Source organism: Phalacrocorax carbo, chromosome 1 (assembly GCF_963921805.1).
Source record: "Phalacrocorax carbo chromosome 1, bPhaCar2.1, whole genome shotgun sequence".
NCBI classification, from domain to species: Eukaryota; Metazoa; Chordata; class Aves; order Suliformes; family Phalacrocoracidae; genus Phalacrocorax; species Phalacrocorax carbo.
The window spans coordinates 213,656,684-213,675,035 of NC_087513.1; the positions used below are offsets into that span (position 1 = coordinate 213,656,684).

The 18,352-nt window shown below is 44.4% G+C and overlaps 1 protein-coding gene across 6 annotated transcripts in view; it reads left to right on the forward strand.

The window, feature by feature from the left end:
• TENM4 (teneurin transmembrane protein 4) overlaps window positions 1-18,352 on the forward strand; it is a 607,970-nt gene that overhangs the window by 490,297 nt on the left and 99,321 nt on the right. For all 6 annotated transcript variants that reach the window (XM_064441474.1, XM_064441478.1, XM_064441476.1 and 3 more), the window contains one exon: window positions 3,881-4,027. In XM_064441474.1, coding sequence (XP_064297544.1) covers window positions 3,881-4,027 — 147 coding nt within the window. The remainder of the gene's footprint in view (window positions 1-3,880; window positions 4,028-18,352) is intronic.

The window sequence follows — 18,352 nt, forward strand, 5'->3', positions numbered from 1 at the left end:
CCTAGATACATTGGCCTACACATCCATGCTACCTTCTAACGTTCTGAAGCTACGAGTCTGACAGCTGCTGTTTAATTGCGTTCGTTTCTATGAATGATTTCCTTTCTCGGTATTGAAAACTGTCTGGTTTCCAGAACCAGAACGCCCATGACACAGGAGAGGTACAATTTAATCCTCACAGCACTGATACTGTGCTGTACCTTGTAATGTAATGGTTAATACCTGAAAATTTTTATGTCCATGGATCTGTAAGGAAGAATTTATCTCATTAGGAAACAGTTCTTCCTGACTCCTTGGAAGAGATTTATCTCATTAGGAGCCAGAGATGACTCTCTGCGTGATGGGAGGGGGTAAATTTGCTTTCTAGACTTGAAAGATGCCAAAACAATGGAGTTTGACATTACAGGTAGGAGTTATCCCGCTTTAGATGCTTGCATCTCAGCTAGTCATGCTGGGTTTCCTTAATAGTCAAGGAAGAGAAATAGACACTTTGGGAAGGTATAATCTCATGAGATTCTCTCTCTCTTCTGTCTCTCATCTCCCCTCTGTCCGCCTGCCTTCTGAGAGGTGTGACTTAGTTTCTGTGGGTCCAGATCAAAAAGGTTCAGAGGAAATCATGAGAGTCCATTCAGAAAGTCTCAAACACGTTTCATATAGACAACGAATTGCCCACAAAATTCAAAGACATAGGACTGAAAGGACTCTCCTCAGTTAGCCTCCAGCCTTCTGCTGTCAAGGGCAACCCCAGTGTGTAAAACTATATAAATTTACCAAGCTCTGTGGATAGGTCAGTGAGGCTTCTTCCCCTTAATACGCCTACTGGGAGGCTTCTCCAAAACTTTGTTCCTTTGATCCCAGCAAATGATTTTTTTTTTCTAATTTCCAGCCAGAATTTATTCATGCTTGGTTTATGTCCATTTGTTCTTATGCCAGCATTATTCTCTCTATTAGCTTAAATAGCTGTTTTCTATTCTCACTGTTTATCTGTTTCATGCATTTATGGAAAACAATCATAGTCTTTTCAGCCTTTGCTGTGCTAAAGTAGACAAATCAAGCTCTTCACATTTCCTCAGATGCAGGAGGTTCTCCCATCCTTATTTTTTCAGCCATTTTTTGCCACTCCAAATTCCCCCTTTCCTAAGCCTGGGAGAGTAAAGCACACGCAGCTCCTAATTTTTACAGTTATATTAGTTTTTCCTATATACTTGCTGGACACTCCTCTTGTGAGACATTTGAAGATCATTTGCTTTTGTTAGTCTCAGACGAAGTGATCAATCACTACAGCATCTTTTCTGTCTAATAATGTTAGATCTTTGCTTTTGAGATTTTTGTTCCAAAGATTATAAAACACAAAATATAATTGAAACAAAAACAATAAAATGAAATCCCTCTTTTCCCTCTGAATTTTCATCATGTGAAACCTTAGAGGCCTAACTTAAACTGTTTCCAGGTTTCAGACTTGTTCCTACATGGCTTGGAACCAAACCCAGGAGACTTTTAGTCTTTAGCTCCCAGCAAAATCTCCTAAAACCTATTTTCTTCCTACTGCAGAAAATAAGAGCCTGCTCCAGGAATTAGACACTACTTGTTGGGTTAAGAATCTAGGGGTATCCAACCCCTCTTCCCTCTTCCTTTTACAGCGGTGTCTTCAACTTCTCATCACTCAGCTCTTGTTTCTCACTGCGCTCCTGCCCGGGTCAACACCACAGCAGCTTTGCAAAGAGTTTCATTGTCAGCCTCTGCAACCTCAGGATAGAAAAGAACTTTTTAGGATGGATTATAAAGAGGCCAAACAGTAAAAACATGGTGTGATCAGTGGTGAGGCACCAGCCCAGCTCTAATGGAGCCATGCAGAATACACATGAAGTGAGATTTCTTCAGCGGTTTTTCATCTAAATAAATTTAGGCAGGTTTATAAAGAGGGGGAAACTGTTGTATCTCTACCATCAGGATGCTCCATCTAAACTGAATTTCAAACTGAAATTTCCAAAGTTAATTTCTCTACTGAATTTCTCTATTCCAAAGTAGGAACTACCTAGCTATGTATCTTTAGCAGGTTATTTTAATAAGTAGTACACGTCTTCCTCTCTCATTCTCCAAAACAGCTGAATGCTTCCAGCTTGTACTGGAAGTAGGTAAAGGGAGGAAGCAAATAAATCAGCTCTAGCACTGGAAAAAATCAGATTAAGTGGTTAAAAGTTTGGCACTGTTCTAGGAAATGATGGCAGGGTATTCAAATGGAGAAGTTCAAGTAGCCCTGCCTATAAATAGTTCTTCTGTAGTATATAAATACTGATATAGTGTATAAGGACCAAAATACGCACACAGACAAGCATGCTCCACACACACACACACATTATGTGCCCCCCCCCGAACGCACACCTTAAAGGCTGAAATACAACAAATACGTTTGTAAATGGAAAATATATTTTAGATCCGTTTAAAGGACTCGTTCTTACCATCTTTGTTTCTCTTTCCGTTCAGTCCCTGTAAATCTGTCCCTTGTTAGGTAAACGATCTTACGGCGTTAAGTTTGCCGTGAAACAGTTCCTGAGCAGAGGCGTTTCTGAACGCCGTGCCCGCAGCGCGGGACACGCGACGGCGCGGCCTCGGGCCCGGCCTCGCGCGGCTCGCGCCCCGCCAGACGTTGCAACGACGCCCACCCCTTCGCCATCGCTCGAAACCCTTCGGGACAGGGTGACTCTCGTTCGCAGACGAACCTGTCTCGCAAAGCTGAGGGCCTGGAGAAACTCAAACTATGTGGCAGGATTGCGCAACATCCATATAAATAGAGCGGGCCTTAAAACGGGGCTCAGAAGGGCTGAACTGTGTTCCTGCTATAATCAGTCCTGCTGAGTGACCTTGGCAGTCCCTTCAGTCCCTCGTACTTCAGCTTCCTAATCTGTAAAATGTGGCTTATATTTCTGACTGCTTCTCAGTAAAGATTTTTGAGCTCTGCAAGCAAAAAGCCCCCAGAAGTGTATAAGCTGAGCAGCCTCCCTCACACTGCTGCTCACTGTGGAAATTACTCTGCTGTTTTCTTAGGAGGGAAAAAAAAAAAAATAGATGGAAAGCTTGGCAAGAGGTCACCAGGTGAGAAAACCAAACCCTAGTGAGCAGACTGGGAGCTTGGTGTTCATCCTCCCTAAGTTTTATCACCTATAAAAGAAACACCTGCCTCTGTGCTGGGCTCTCTCTAGTCACTGGAGAGAAACGGGTGTTTCCAGAGCGTGCGTCAGCTCATCAGTGTGGGCATCTAACACACACGAGGGGATTTATGCCATGGGACAGTCTTTTTCTCTGCTGACTACAGAGAGAGTTTAAGGTATCTCCGTTATAGATGAATTGTAACCGGATGAGATGAATCCCACCCAGAATAGCTGCAGGAGAGAAACTGGGTGTTCTCCAAATATTTTCTAACGCAGGAAGAGCCTTCCCTTTCCAGCCAGCTTTGACCACTTACCAGTCTGAGGTCTCAGTATTGCTGAAAGCCAGCTGCTTTATCCCACCGGGTGTGAGGAACTTTAACCCCACATGCGATTTAGGTAACCCCAAATCTTGGTCTTACAAAGCAAAGGCTTTGAGAGGATCAGAGGGCAGGGTGGATTTTACAACCAATAAAGCAGGAAAATCTCATTGCTTCCCTGAAGCTCACCGTTCCCTCGATCCAATTAGTGAGGCTGTGCTGCGAGGAGCCCACTGAGTGGTCACCACCATCCCAGTCCCGAACTGGGACAGTTCACTCCAGGTGGGAAGACACCAAATAGGAGTGGAGAAATAAACTGAAGGCAAAAGGAAAAAGCTGCTTAATTAGCCCCTTTCCAGGCTATGTTGCTTTGTCTTTGCAGTGCATTTGAACGTGTGACCGTTTGCCTTGCAGAGGGATGCCCTGGCTTGTGTAACGGCAACGGCAGATGCACGCTGGACATGAACGGCTGGCACTGTGTCTGCCAGCTGGGCTGGAGAGGAGCCGGCTGCGATACTTCCATGGAGACGGCATGCGGCGATGGGAAAGACAACGACGGAGGTAGGATATGAGCACACGCGATACGTCAGGCTTCGCAGAGCCTATAAGCCTTGCCCAGTGAACAGTCAGCTGGGCTTGATTCTGCAGGGCAGATTGGTTTTTGACAGCTGGTGGAGAACAGACAGCGAAGTCTGCCAGGCTGACTCAGCCAGGGTGGATTTGAATTCAAATGAAATGGATTTGGACTTGGGGTGCCAGGGCTGAAGAGGGAGGTTTGTTTATCCTCAAATCAAGTCCATATTCCAGAGAGCAGGCAGCAGCTATGCACTCGTCCTGTCACTCTGCCCCAGCCGGGTGGCTCAGCAGTGACACGACGGGACCACCTCAGGCCGAGAACACCCCTGACTCTTTGAACTTTGGCCTCACTCCCTGAGGTTTTCATCAAGGCTCTCTGGTAGGTCACTACTGACTTGGGATGGATGTTTTGCAGAAACTTAGTGGCTTCGGTGACTGATCCCCATGCCCACAAGCCATCCAATCCCTCTCAAGCCATGTTTTATTGATTACAGTTCCATATGTAATGATGTCAGGCATGTGAATAATAGCCCTGTGTAATGCAAACTTAATATTCAGAGTTATCTCATTACAAAGGAAACCCTGGTGCAGTATGAAGGTTTGAATTAGAGGGCAGGAGATGAGATATTAAATTTAAGGCATAAGGGAGACTGCATAATTTGTTTTGTTGTCACTCAGCAAAAGGCTTTGTAAACCACAAGTCTGGGCCAGGACCCAGACTGTGAAGTGGAGACTGCATTTTGCAAGCCTCTGTTTTATCATATTCACCAGAACAGTACAGTCAAAAAAAAAAAAAAAAAGAGATAAAAATAGCCAAGCCAAGGCTGTGATTATCTGCTTCACAGCAACTGGGATTCTGATTGAATATTTAAAATACTTCTGCACATCTGGCATGGCAAATGGACCAAATTATCCCTTTAGAAAAGATGGAAAAATTTGGAGAACCATACAAAGAGTACACACTGTAAAACAAAGGTCGCTTTTTGCCTCCATGAAGCTAAATATCACTGTACTCATCTCTCCTATTTACAGCTGACACAGGGCAGCAATAAAGTTCATCACATCAGATGTGTAAAAGTATGTTAAATAGAGCCAAGGATAATCCCAGTTTCCATGGAAAAAACACTGTGAACTTTTTAGAAGGAGAGAGAGGGTAGAAGGAGTAATCCGGCCTAACATAAAAGGTAGATCACATCTATATAACATCAAAAAGACCATGGCCAGACTCTGAGCAGGTCGTGGAACGCCATCTCCTCCTGTCTCCTGCTTCAAGGTGCTGACCTTGTAACTGGGCTACCCTCACCTTGAAGCGAGCTGTTTGTCGCCTTGCTAGCCTGCAGGACAGCAGATGTAGACAGGAGAGACAAAAGGCATCGACATGTTTACAAGTTAGTGCACATCAGCTGCTAACTTGCATTTGGTGAGCTTGTGTGGAGCGGTGGCGTACACAGCTAGAGCAGGGCAACTGATAGGTTGTGACATATTGCCGTGCGACAGCTTAGTCGTGTCAGAGCCCACAAACGAGCGTTGACTTTACTCTTGATACACTAAGAAAAATCACATGTACATGGTGTTTGTTACAGTTTACGGATAATCCATGTCATGCACCGTGCTATTCCTTTGGTTTTGCTACATTATTGCTAAGGACTCTCCCCAGCTGGGAAGTGGAACATGTATACATTTGCCTTCTCGAGTTGATTTCTATACATGCTTATGGATCATTTGTGCTGTAGTTGTGGGCTCAAATCTAGAATTTCAACCTCTGAGATGTAGGGGCATCAGCAGTACTTTGAAGGCCGAGTTCCTTGTTTAGCACAGGGGTCTGAATATGGTTACATGGACTGGTAAAGGCTGCTTCTGGACCTGTTCCCTAGTTGTTACGCTGGTCGCTCTGGCAAGACAGCTGGAGACACTTGAAGAACATCCATAGCCTAATTTAGGTTGGAAGGGACCTCCAGCAGTTGTCTAGTTCAACCTCCTGCTCAGAGCAGGTCTAATTAATTACATCAGGTTGCTCAGGACTGTGTCCAGACAACCCTTGAACACCTCTAAGGGTAGAAAGATTCCACCTCTCTGGGCAACCTGCTCCAGTATATGACCATCCTTATACTAAACATTTTTCTCCTAATATCTAATCATAATTTTCCATGTTCCGACTTAATGTCTGTTGCCTTTTGTCCAGCACCATCTGATACATGCTGAAGTACCCCAGCTGGCTTCTGGCTTCCCCTTCACAATAACTTGGATCTCTAGTAGAGCATATATATATGTTTCACGTGTGACAGCTGCCTTTCGATTACCCAGATATCCAAAGGCAAGTAAATGGCACTGGTTACCTGTGCTTAGGAAGCAGAATTGCGCCCATATTTGATGCAGCCACCTGGTCACCACAAACATCATACCACGGGAAACTGCTGCGCTTTGAAGAGCACTGAAGAGATGTCGGCCTGAACAGTCTCTTTGACAGAGCATGAAGTATGTGTAGGAGCACTATGGCTTTTGCCTCTTGTGGGGTCCTATGAGAGTCTCTGCAGTGATGCACGCTCAGGGCTGGAGAAAGGTGGTTTATTTGACGGTTCACCATAAAGGATTTCAGGGCTATTGCTGAGTTTGTCTTCATATGCACATGAATGAAGGCAATGAAAATGGGAGTCTTTTCATGATGCTTTAGAAGTCAAACATCTGAGCTAGTCACCGTGGGTACCATCAATGGAGCGAAATAGATTTAGGGCATCTTGTCTCTGAGCTACTTCAGATATCACCTCATAGGTGCCTGCTTTTCATTGGCGACTGCTGCCCATCGAGTCACTTTCTGCTCAGAGCAGCATCTCCCAAAGCTGAGACACCACAGTGGGGCCGTTCGTGCCCTGGGAGGTGGGGCCTTCACCCTGCCTGACTGAGCTCATCGGAAGCTGCTTCCCATGCTGTGGTATCATGTGTCTGCTAATCAAGATCCCTGCAGCCGGAAATTCCTCGGGATAATGGGAGCTGAAGTCAGATTCTTTTTCATCAGATCCCAGCCTAATCATACCCTGAGGGAGATGGGTACCAAATTACAGGGCGTGTTTGCCTCTTCAGGCTGGAGGCTGTTCAGCTAAACAATAACAAGCTAAGCAGAAGTCACTCAGAGAGACTCAGTGAAATGTAATCTCGGTTCAGGTTAGTAAAAGGTGTCTCGGAGAGCTGTCCCCTCTCCACACACAAGTGTCATTTGTCAAAACTAGCACTTAGGTTTCACACCCAGGTCCACTTTATTTACACTTTTAAACACGAAGCCCGTCAGCTTGAAAGGAGTTGTAGCAAGTAACTGAAAGCAGGCGATCACCAGTATCGGTCAAGGGAAAACAGTGCAGTGACAGAGCTTTAACAATCTGGGTAAGAGGCTAGGGTTCTGCATGTTTGACCTAAGAGGCCACCTGCATTACAGCAAATGGGAGGTATTTCCTTAAAACAATCTGAGAAAAGTGTTTCTTGCCTCTCTTTGGCAGAAAATAACCTCTCTAATTCATGGCTGCAAACACTCACTACCTGAGAGTAGTCCTGTCTCACCCCACACTGAGTGCTCTCTCATGTGCTTGAAGAATAAGAAGTTTGAAGGCTTAAAAGACAAAGGAAATTATCTTCCGTGACAAGTCCTAGAAGTGGAGTTAATGGCATTTGACAAAACCTTGAGGACAGGCTGATATGCCATAGGCTAAATAGGGGCTCCGTTTCATTTGTGGATCCTCCATCAGGAGCAGAGTGTGCAGGAAAATGGAGGGGAAGAGGAGAGGATAGTCTTCACAGTCTCACAGATGTGCTGTTGGGCAGCAAAGCTGTGTTACCCACCTTTGCTCTGGAGAAATCATCTAACTCTATGACTACCCCTATACTGAGAGCCAGAGAGCTGGCAATTCACCCTGTCATTGTCTGGATCCACCCCACTGTCCTGAAACCATGAGACAATTACAGATATTAAACTACATAGCTTTTTTTGGTCTAAAAGTTCTGTCTGATCAACACAGTAACTTCACTTGAGGGCCTTTGTTGTTGTTTTGGCCATTTCCAGAGTAGAGAAGTCTTCCAGACAGGGTAAAGCTTGCTGGTTCTCTGGGAAGAGGAACTAACCCCATCCTTCATTTCCTACTTTGAACAATTCAGTTGCTAAACAGCTGCTGAACTCTGCCCAAAATGAATCTGCTTTACTTGGAAATGCAAGAGTCTTTCTCAGATGAAAAATATGTCTGGAATATAAATGTTCCTAATATTGTCTAACCCTTCATATTCATTACAGGTTGATGTTCAGTTATTTGCCATTCTCTTCCAATTTAAACACTTCCAAAGGCTTGTGTTAGTGATTACGGCAGGATAATTTACATAGATAAATAGACAGATGGGTAGGTAGTGAGATAGATAATCTTCCCCGTCGAATAATGCTGGCCTTTCCTAACATGCCGTTACACAGAAGTATAGCAACTTCATTTTTCTTACATGTCACCTGGTCAATGATCTTCCTTTGGAAGCAAAGAAAATAAACCATCCTCTTCTCTTTTTCTGCCCTCAGTGCCCATCCCATCCATGACAGCTACATGCAATGCATTTAGCCTGGCACGAACACAGGGTTCCAGCATACACATGGCCCCGTTTTGCCTTTGCAAGTTCATTCCACGCTCCGCCAGATGCTACCCAGGAGCTCCCAGGGGGAGCAATCCTTACGCTGTCCTCCTCTCTATCCTCCTGGGCCCGAGCAACTAAAAGTTGCCGTAGCCTTCAAACGCCGGAGCAGGTCAGGGCCACCAACCCACGCACACGGGATTTTTGCCGTTCCGTGCAGCCTCGAGTATTAGTTATCGCTGCCACTAGAAACCAGCTCTCCCTTCAGGAACGATGTAATTCAGGAATGGGTTCTCTGAGGCAAATTGGTGCTGTTCGTTTAACTGATGGCGCCCATTGGTGCAACGCCACAGAGTAATGCTTCATGTCTTGCTTGCCCCATTCGAGGGTCGGGTAGTGCTTGTAGTGAGGTGGAGACTTGTGTAATGCTTTGGGATGGCAGCATTTTAAACTCTTTGGCAAGAGAAATTCTGGCTCGGCACACTGGCCTTCTTAACACCCGTGTGTCCACCATCTGGCCACCACACGCCAAATAACGCGTTAGGGAGCTGGCAGGTGTCTGATTGCTCTTTGCCAGTGCGTAGGGTTACACCTGAAGGTAGCAGCAGGGTTGTAAAGGGAATTGTAAAGAATCCAGGAGAACCCCAACACGCAAACTTTCACCTTTGCAAATGCTTGAGCTACCGACAAGGCGATGGGGTGCTTTCAGATTTTCTTTTCTCTTTTTGCACACCGTTATGAACCTTTACTTCATGCCTGCAAGACTTTTATAGCACAAGAAGATTGTCTCCTGGGCACGGTGTGGGAGCTGCCTGCTTCCTCGAAACCATAAAAAATGATGCATCAATGTGCTAGCTACATTTATGAAGGGAAGCGTTGAGATCTGAACGCACCTGGGAAAACAGCCATCATAAATTAGCATTTACCGTCACAGATAGATCCAGTCAAACAACAGGGTCATCTTGGAGGAACCACAAAGCACTGCTAAAAAGATGGGAAAAACTGTGGTACCTGAAAAAAATTGGCTAGCTGGTATAATTTGTTATAAATCACTCAGCTTCTTCTCTGTTTTATGATGACTGTTAATCAACCTTTCCTCAAGTAAGGGAGCAAAATGACCAGTTCACATTTTCAGGTTTCAGCTCTTTGCTGATTCTGCGTTGGACGGTAACGCTTGAGCATCACCCGCTGCCGGCTGTTAGCACTGGGGCTGTCAGGAGGGTGGTGTGAACCCGGGCATTACAGCATCCAGAAGCAGGTGCTGGTTGTGCCGTTACCGAGGATGATGTGCTGTGAACTGAGGGTCTAGCGGTGCCTGTGGGTTGTCTTGACAGCTTGGGAGAGTTCCTGGTGCTTTTGACTAGTCCTTAATGAAATGCCTTTGATTAAAGAAACCATGAAAGTGCCCTCTGCGGGGAATGAAATGTACCATTGTCTGCTGAAATGCGGGAAGCTACTGATGGGAAGGAGGCATTGCTGGTGTATCAGATGTAGCAAAGGGTGACATGAACCATCTTCAGAAAAGACAGGCTTGGACACGCATTTCACAAAGCATTTCTGCACCTGAGCAGATGCTTGAACAGAGTTTGGGCACCAATGCTCAATGGAGAAATTCAGGAAAGCTCTGCCAGGCCTGCGTTAGCACCTGAAGCAAATTCTTGCCTCCTCTTTGGGGCAGAAAGTCCCCTTAAAACCTAAGGTTTTGCCTGAGTGTGCTGAGGGAGCGTAGAATGCATGGCCACTTCCCTCTTCGTCAGGATTTGAGAAACACACCTATATCTGAGTTATCTGAGACCACTTTCCAAGCTGTGCTCAGGTGATTGCTTGAATTGCCTTGGATTCAGTCAACAGAATATGTTAGGGTAAACTTTTCAGCAGTAGCTTAACACTTGCAGCCCTTACCAGGAAAGCGAGAGACCTCGGTGACAAGGATGTCTCAGCTGCTGAGGGTGTGAACTTATTGCTCCTACAAAAAAATTCTAAGCTCTGAGTCCCTTTTACTCAGAGGAATCACTTTTGAGAGGTTCTTTGGCTCCTGAAGGAGGCAGTTTTGGGTACAGTATTGCATGACCATTGATCAGGTTAAGCAACCTATACTTCCTGCTCTGTCTGAATGCCGGTCTCTGCTGCTGGGAAGGGCCTCACACACATGCCTTGCTCAGCTTCATCAATATCACTCCAGGCAGAGACTGCCTGGCTTCTGTGCTGCTTTGCTGGTCGTGCAACGTGTAAGTCCCTTTGTTAAAAGCCTGCTTGGAGAAAGGATGAAACCCATAAAGCCAGCTGCGTCAACTGTATCCTCCAGAGCGATGATGAGATGGGGGATGCTGTGAGCTTGCAGACTCTAAACACATTATTATAGCTCTGGTTTATGCCCAGCTAGTGGTGATTATCATGTGTTTTCTGTCATTTCCTACTTCTTCCCTTCTTTTTCTTTTCAGATGTTTTGTTAAACAAGAATGTAGCTCTGGATTAGGATGGACTTTTTGCAGAGTATTTCTGTAGTGACTAACACTGCAGAGCTCGGCTTCTGCGGCACAGCCCAAGGAGTGCTGTGATTCAAATACACAATTACTATTACATATGATGATATTATTTCAAACTTGTAAACATGTGCTGAGCACTTAGAGAAAGATGTGAGGGCAATTCCTTTCCCAGGCAGCCAGCAACCTAATTTAGCCAGGATAGAACCAGTGAGAACCTTACTCAGGCGAAATCGAAACAGAGCAGGTGGGATAGAAAGAGCGAAGGGAGCATTAAGAGCAAACATGATCACAGGGGGTTGACAGGCACATTGCTATTGTTCCTTACGTTTGGGTTTTGTTTCCCTTTGGTTCCCTACAGTAGGGCTGAAAGCTACAACTCTTATGTTGAACAGGTAAAATTGTTATCTGCAAAGCACTGGAGTAAAACCTATTTATTCCCCAAATCCAATTGAAGTAAATTGAGTGTCAGTCCTCAACCCAGGGCAGAATATCATTACTGCTGTACAGCTTCATCAGCACAAGCATTCACATGAACAATAACTTGTCTTTTGTGCAGTACTACTGAGCCATTCCTTCAGTCCCTGTGTCACCAGAGTTTAGACTGCAGCTGGAAGGGAGAAATCTGATTTGCTCAAGGGTAAGACTAACGATTTGTTAGCTTTACCTCTGAGCATCTGTATTTTAAACCCTCCCCATCCAATTCTCCCAATAATACATCCAAAAGCATCACAGGACAAGACAGACACTCTCCCCACAAGAAGTGATAAAGCTGCCTGGTGAGTGGCACAGAAAGAAGAGGGAAAGATAAGAACTGGATGAGGTGAGAGAAGCAATTATTTGTGTAATCAGTGCATTTTATGCTTTCATTGGCAATGAAAATACTCGTGAAAGACAATGGGGTTTTATTGCTATTTTTCTTTCTAGCTTTGCTTTGCCTATTGCAGTTTCTCACAGAGGCTCTTCCCACTGAAGTCAGTGGTAAAAAGTCTCATGATCTTCAGCAGGAGCAATCCTTGAGTTTTCTCATGGAAATGCTCTCCTGTATTTACCCAAATAAAGCTCCTCCTGACTGCCTGTGTGTCCGGGGCTCCCGATGTGCATCACGGTGCGCAGGATGCTCTCTGCCTACCAGCAGGTCTGTCCCTACCTTTAGTCTGCCTGTTCCAGCCCGACACTTGACATGCAGCACCTGTCAGAATCTGCTTAAACACATAATAACACCTCTGGCTGAAGGTTATTTGCATTCGGTTGTTGATGTTAGCATGACGGATTTTTGTTGCAGCATCCATAACTCTGTAGAAATGCTCAATTATTCAATCTCAGCGAGCTAAGACGCTGCCCATTAAATCAGCCAACACAATTGTGGGGCCATGAAAAGTCACAGCTAATTTGAAATTTTATTAGCTCTCGGCTGATCTTGTTTACTGCAGAAGCAGTCTCTCAAAACCAGCCCTTTGCTTCTGTACAAAAACTCTAATCCTTGACACCTTGTTGGCGCTGCGTGGTGGTGGGTGAGGGACTTGGAAGCTAGACCGCATGTGGCTTGAAAGAGGAATGAGACTGCTGTGGGATTTGTGGGCACTTTGCAGCCAGCAAGTGCAGCGGCAACCCAAGGAATGCGGAGACAGTAGACCCATTGCTGCTGAAGTGTAATTATTTTGCAGGATAGTAGTGGCTGTGAATGTGACAATTAGTTTTTGTTCTGGGGAGGGAATATGTCATGTTAATCTCATCATAGTTTGGAAGTAAGCCAAAAGATCTGCCTCTCCTAGTAAGCAGTGGTGTTCAGTAGGCACACGGTTTTTCCTATCAGTTAGTGGCTGGTTGCGTCCCTTAAGATCTTAATTCCTAGCAAAGGAGGCTTTCAGGGAAGCTGGAGAGCCTGGATGTGAAGGCTCCCAGGCAAGGAAGAGAGTCACAAAACCCCTTTAGTTACTCAGCGCCAGCCCCATCCTGCGTGCTTGGGAGGAAATGAGCATGTCCCATTTAGCCAACCACCTGGCAGATGTGGTGCTTACCGTTCCAACTTTGTTTCTATCATAACACACCTGGAACAGGTTTGGTTTATTTGTTGTTTTCTTGAGAAGAAAAACACCTTTGGCTTGGGTCCTGCAACTCCTTGTATGGTAAATTCCAGAGAGCATGAGATAGTGCTCCTCCAGCCCACCTGAAGCTCCGATGGGCAGAGTAAGCAAGATGGCCCTGAATCCTCCACACCAACCCCAGTAGCTCCAGATTTTCAAACCCTCTGGTTGGTTTGGGTGGCTGTATTGTTTTGCGTGCTATTTAAACGTCATTCCAGGTCAGGTTGGATGGGGCTCTGAGTGACCTGATCTAGTTGAAGATGTCCCTGCTCACTGCAGGGGGTTGGACTAGATGGCTTCTGAAGGTCCCTCCCAACCCAAACCGTTGTATGATTCTATGACAAAGGGCACGACTTTCAGAAAGTCATTGGGTCACAAGCAGTGTTTGAAAGCCAAGTCGTCTTAAATTTGGCATCCAGGTGACTATTTGTGGAAGGCAGTTATGATATGGAGTATCTCATGAAGCTCCTGAATAAGGTCAGCATTCAGATTTATTGTCATTATCTAAGGTAGCTGTCCCAGTTGCTACAGTGAGAGTGTTTAAAGTTAGTTAAAACCAGCTGGCATTAAGCAAGTGTCATGCTTGTTAGGCCAAGGTCCTGCTCCAAGAAGAAAGAGACAGCTTTAAAGTTTAATTCCTTCCATGAACAATGCTTGCATGGAGAACAGGCTGAAAATACTTTGCAGAATCAAATCTTTAATGAGAATTGTGCTTATTTCATTGGGTTGTGCTGGAACTTCTTATGTTTTGTGAAGAGAAAATAAAAAGGCAGTCTCTGCTCCCAAAGAATTTACAGTCTAAGGCAGTGTTTGGAAGAGCTCACTAATGGGATTGATGAATTTACAATCTTAAAAATGAGAGAAAACATCTTTCTAAAAACAGTGTTCCAACTCCACCCACAAGAAAGGAGCTAGTTGCAGTAATCTCAAAGTAAAACTCATTGTCTGGTCATATACAGAGTGCAGATTATCTGATCAAAATGGACTTGGTCCCCTAAAAAATAATGTTAGCTGAATATATTGGAGCTGCTTTATTGTAAATGGCAGAAAAGGAACATTTTTTTGCTGAGCCCTGATCATTCTCAGTGTCTGTCCCCCTCTGAAGGGAATGAGGCAGGGCTCACAAGGTGACCTCCAGAGGTCCCATCCAGTCTTATTCTATGATTACATGATTCTTAGCTGACGATGCAACCCGTTGATCACATTATTTACCAGATGTGGCAAGGTCTTGCCAATAGCTCTCTTTTCACAGAGGCCGTGATTTGATTCACCCCATGGTAACTCTGAGATCGCAAAAGGTGTTTATTTCATGGCTTTACGCAAAGGAGGTCTGGCAAAAGTTTTCTTTTTGGCAAGACTGCCTGCCGAGGCGTTAAGGGCACCTGTGTGATTATAGGATGCATAAAATGTCTCAAAGATGTAAAAGTTTGTATTGCATAGAAGTACTGAGGGACACCAGAGGTGGCTTAAAATCTGACTCAGTGACAGATCTCCAAATTAATTTGTTAATTGGAAGGCATCCATGATTGAAGCTTTTTCTAGAGGGGTCCCTTGGGGGTGATTGTTGGATCCAATCCTGTTCAGCATTTTCATCATTGTCTTAGAATGTAGTTTAAATCTCTCCTGGTAAAATCTTCAGGTCACCTAAAGCTTGGTATGGTGGTAAATAGCGTACCCAGATCATTTTGATACAGAATGATCTGACTCACATCGCTACAAGGTCACAATCAAACAAAATGTGTTTTAATGCAGCAAAATGCAAGATAATACCCCTGGGAACAAAGCAAGCATGTTATACTTACGGGTTGGGAGACTCTTGAAAAGCAATGACTCAGAACAGGATTTAGAGGTCACTGGAGATAATTGTCTCAACATGAGTTCTCAGTGCAAGGCTATTGCTAAAGGACTACTGCCAACCTTAGAAGTAGAAAACCCCAAAAGTTGGGAAGTGGTCTCTCTTCTGTACCCACTATTGCTGCCACAGTTCTGTGTCTGGAGTTGGTGCCCACACATAACAAAAGATGTGAAATTACTGGAAAGAGATCAAAGGATGCCACACACAAGGAAAATCCAGCCGCTGGAAAACAAACCTTAGGATGGGAAGTTTAATCTTCTGCAGCAGTTCAGAGAAAAGGTTTCAGATGGATTGTTGCTCTGTGTGGAGGGACTTGCACATGGAGAAGACATCAAAGCATACAAGGCAGAAGGAAATATTGGTAACCTTGCAGACAAAGGCAAAACAAGTTCCAGTGTTAGATAAATTCAACCTTGAAATAAGATGCAGTTTCCTAGCAGTGAGTAAGCATTTGAATAGCTTACTGGAGGAAGTGCTGGGCTCACTGTAATCAAGTAATCAGTGTCTTTGATACATGAGATATCTTCCTAAAAGGCAGGCTTTAATCCAGTTCTGGGGTGGGGCAGAATGACCCGCCTATGTATATAAAGGGTCAGAGAAGCTGATCGTAGTAGCCTCTTTGGCCTTAAAGTGTATGAATTACTGTAATCCCTTGACGCAGGACTTTCAGACTTGCATGGAGATAATTCAGCAGCACATTCATTCACTGGTCTGAAGCACCAGTCTCATATTATGGCTATATGTAGAATGAAGGAGCTGCCACTTTTTAAAACCAAGAGCTGTATAAACACGGCCATAGCTGAGGGCTTTCTGTGCTGCGTATATGTGCCCTGGGAGCTTCCGGAGTTGGGAATCCACGCATGGATCATGAGCCTCTGTGCCTTTGCTGCTGCAAAACTTGGGGTGCAGAAGCCGCTAGGTCCCATGTTCACCTGCCTCTGTTACTCTGAACATTTTGCAGTGAGTTCTAAGGAAAATTCACTTTTACGCTTTATAAATTTCAAAGGTATTTTGTATTATTACTTCATATTGGTTTGTGAGATCATACCTTGCTGTATTTTCCGCTGGTGCTGCTGCTGGCTTCCCACATTTGTTTTTGTCTATTTGGACTATTAAAGCATGAGTTTTATTTTGCTGTGATTTAATTTTCTATAAATCCATGAAGGTCCCTGAATGCCTTTTTCTTCCTGGGTAGGGAGCACCTTGCAAATGTCACTTCATCTTCACTCTTCTGGTGGATCCAGTGAGAGATCACAGGGAATGAGAAGTCATAGCTGGGTACAGTTTCATTATATCTCCTTACAATTCACTGTAGGGCACCTCTTGGGTCGCTTGTGGACCATGCAGTAAAAAAAAATAAAATAAAACCACAAGAAAACAATATTCAGATGGAGCCATCACTATTTATGATTTGGTTTGTAGCTTAACCCTTGCTGTCCTCCACGGCTCAGACAAAAATGTCTGTCACATTTTCAAAGTGAAAGAAATGCTTTGTCCTGAGGCTGCTGTTGATATTGGAGGGAGTTGAGTAGCTAAACCCCATTTCAGCTCTTGAGGAGCTTAATGACTTTAAGACGTCAGTGACAAACCTCTCCGGTGTAATTACCCCCAACTTCTTCCACAGGGGCCTGAATCACATTAGTTGAAAGGCTCATCTGCAGATGAGGCCTCAGCGTTCCCACCTGTACAAAACATCGCCCTGTGCATCTCTTCTTTAAACATTTATCTAGTTTCCTGCAAAACCAGCATTTCTTTGCTATGTTGCAGCTTCAGGTCCCAGAACACATTTCTGATGCCTGGAATAAAGACAGGGTAATGAAGAGGTATGGTACAGCTGGTTTGCCGTCCTCTCAGCAGAGCGTCTCTAGCCTTTGAAAACATTATTAACGTGCAGGAGAAAATGACAACATTTTATCTTGCTTGAAACTGTAGTCGATATAGTAGCAAGGCTGGCTTGTTGTTTCTTTTCCATCTCTTTTTTCTTCTGTCAAGTGGCTATGGATAAGCATATTGCATCTATGCAGGTCTTTATTCTGTGAATGGTCTCTCAAACTCCATCTGAGATTTGACCTTCCAGAATCCTACTGGCCTAATCGTCTGCAGCAAGTCATTTTTTTTAATGGGCAAATAAAATGTAATTAGTTCTTTTTCATTATCACTAGTCATCAAGAGAAAAGGCAGATGGGTAGGTTTTGTGCCCGAGCTGATAAATTTTTGTGGCAATTTTGCAAGGAGTTATAAAGATGTAGAGATATCAGAACAGACAGGGGTAAGGATAATGGATGGGATTTTCAAAAGCACTTTTGCTAATCTAACACTGCTCCCATTATCGTTAATGGCAGGTGCAGAGCACTTGTGAAAGACTCACTGTGCGCGCGCGTGTCTACACGGAGCAGATATCCATCGCGCTTAGACTCGTATGTAGACTTGAAGTTCTGGGAACGCTGAACAGGCTTTCTGTTGAGTTTTCTGGGTATGGGTAACCACATGACATGATGTTGCCAGTGATGTTTTATGGCACTAAAATCTTCCAAGACTGGAACAGATATAACTCAACAGAACCCAAGTCCATGACGTGTAAGCCGTCATAAGCATTACAGCAATAATAACAGATCAGATTCTTATCCTATTTATATTACAGTAAATTCAAAGTGATGCCAATAGCATTAGTGGAGGGACTTCTAATTCATACTGGTATAACTGGGATGAAACTGAAGCTTAAAATCTGTAATAATGACAAACTGTCTTGTTTTAATTTACTGTTTCTTTGAAATAAAAAATACATTATCCTGACAACTCCAAATCTCATCCCACTTCGGGAGAGACCTACCTCCCAGGGCAGCGTTGCTCTCCAAGCACATTCATTTCTTGCCTCTATGCTGAAATCGTTAGTAGGCTGCAAGCAGTAAAGGTGGTTTCTCTGATAGACAGAGCTCCCACCAACTACACTGAAGCCAACCCCTCATTTCATGTAGGTCTTCAAACAGCCATCACATGGTAACAATTTTCATTCACTATCAAACTGTCTTGCTTGAACTGATGAGCTGGAAATGAAGGGCTCCATATCCCATTACCCCAGAACAAAAACATACAGTTCCCTTATCTGATTTAAAGGTCCATCTCTACTACATGCTAACAACGTTTATTTCTAAATGTGATGCTTCATCAAACTTCTTCTGAGCATTTTTTGTATTTCCTTTCCTGTCACTGCTTTTTACTAAGCTGTTCACAATGAACAGTGGCATCTCAAGATGAACTGGGGAGCGCTGCTGTGGTGGTGGGAGGGGAAGTA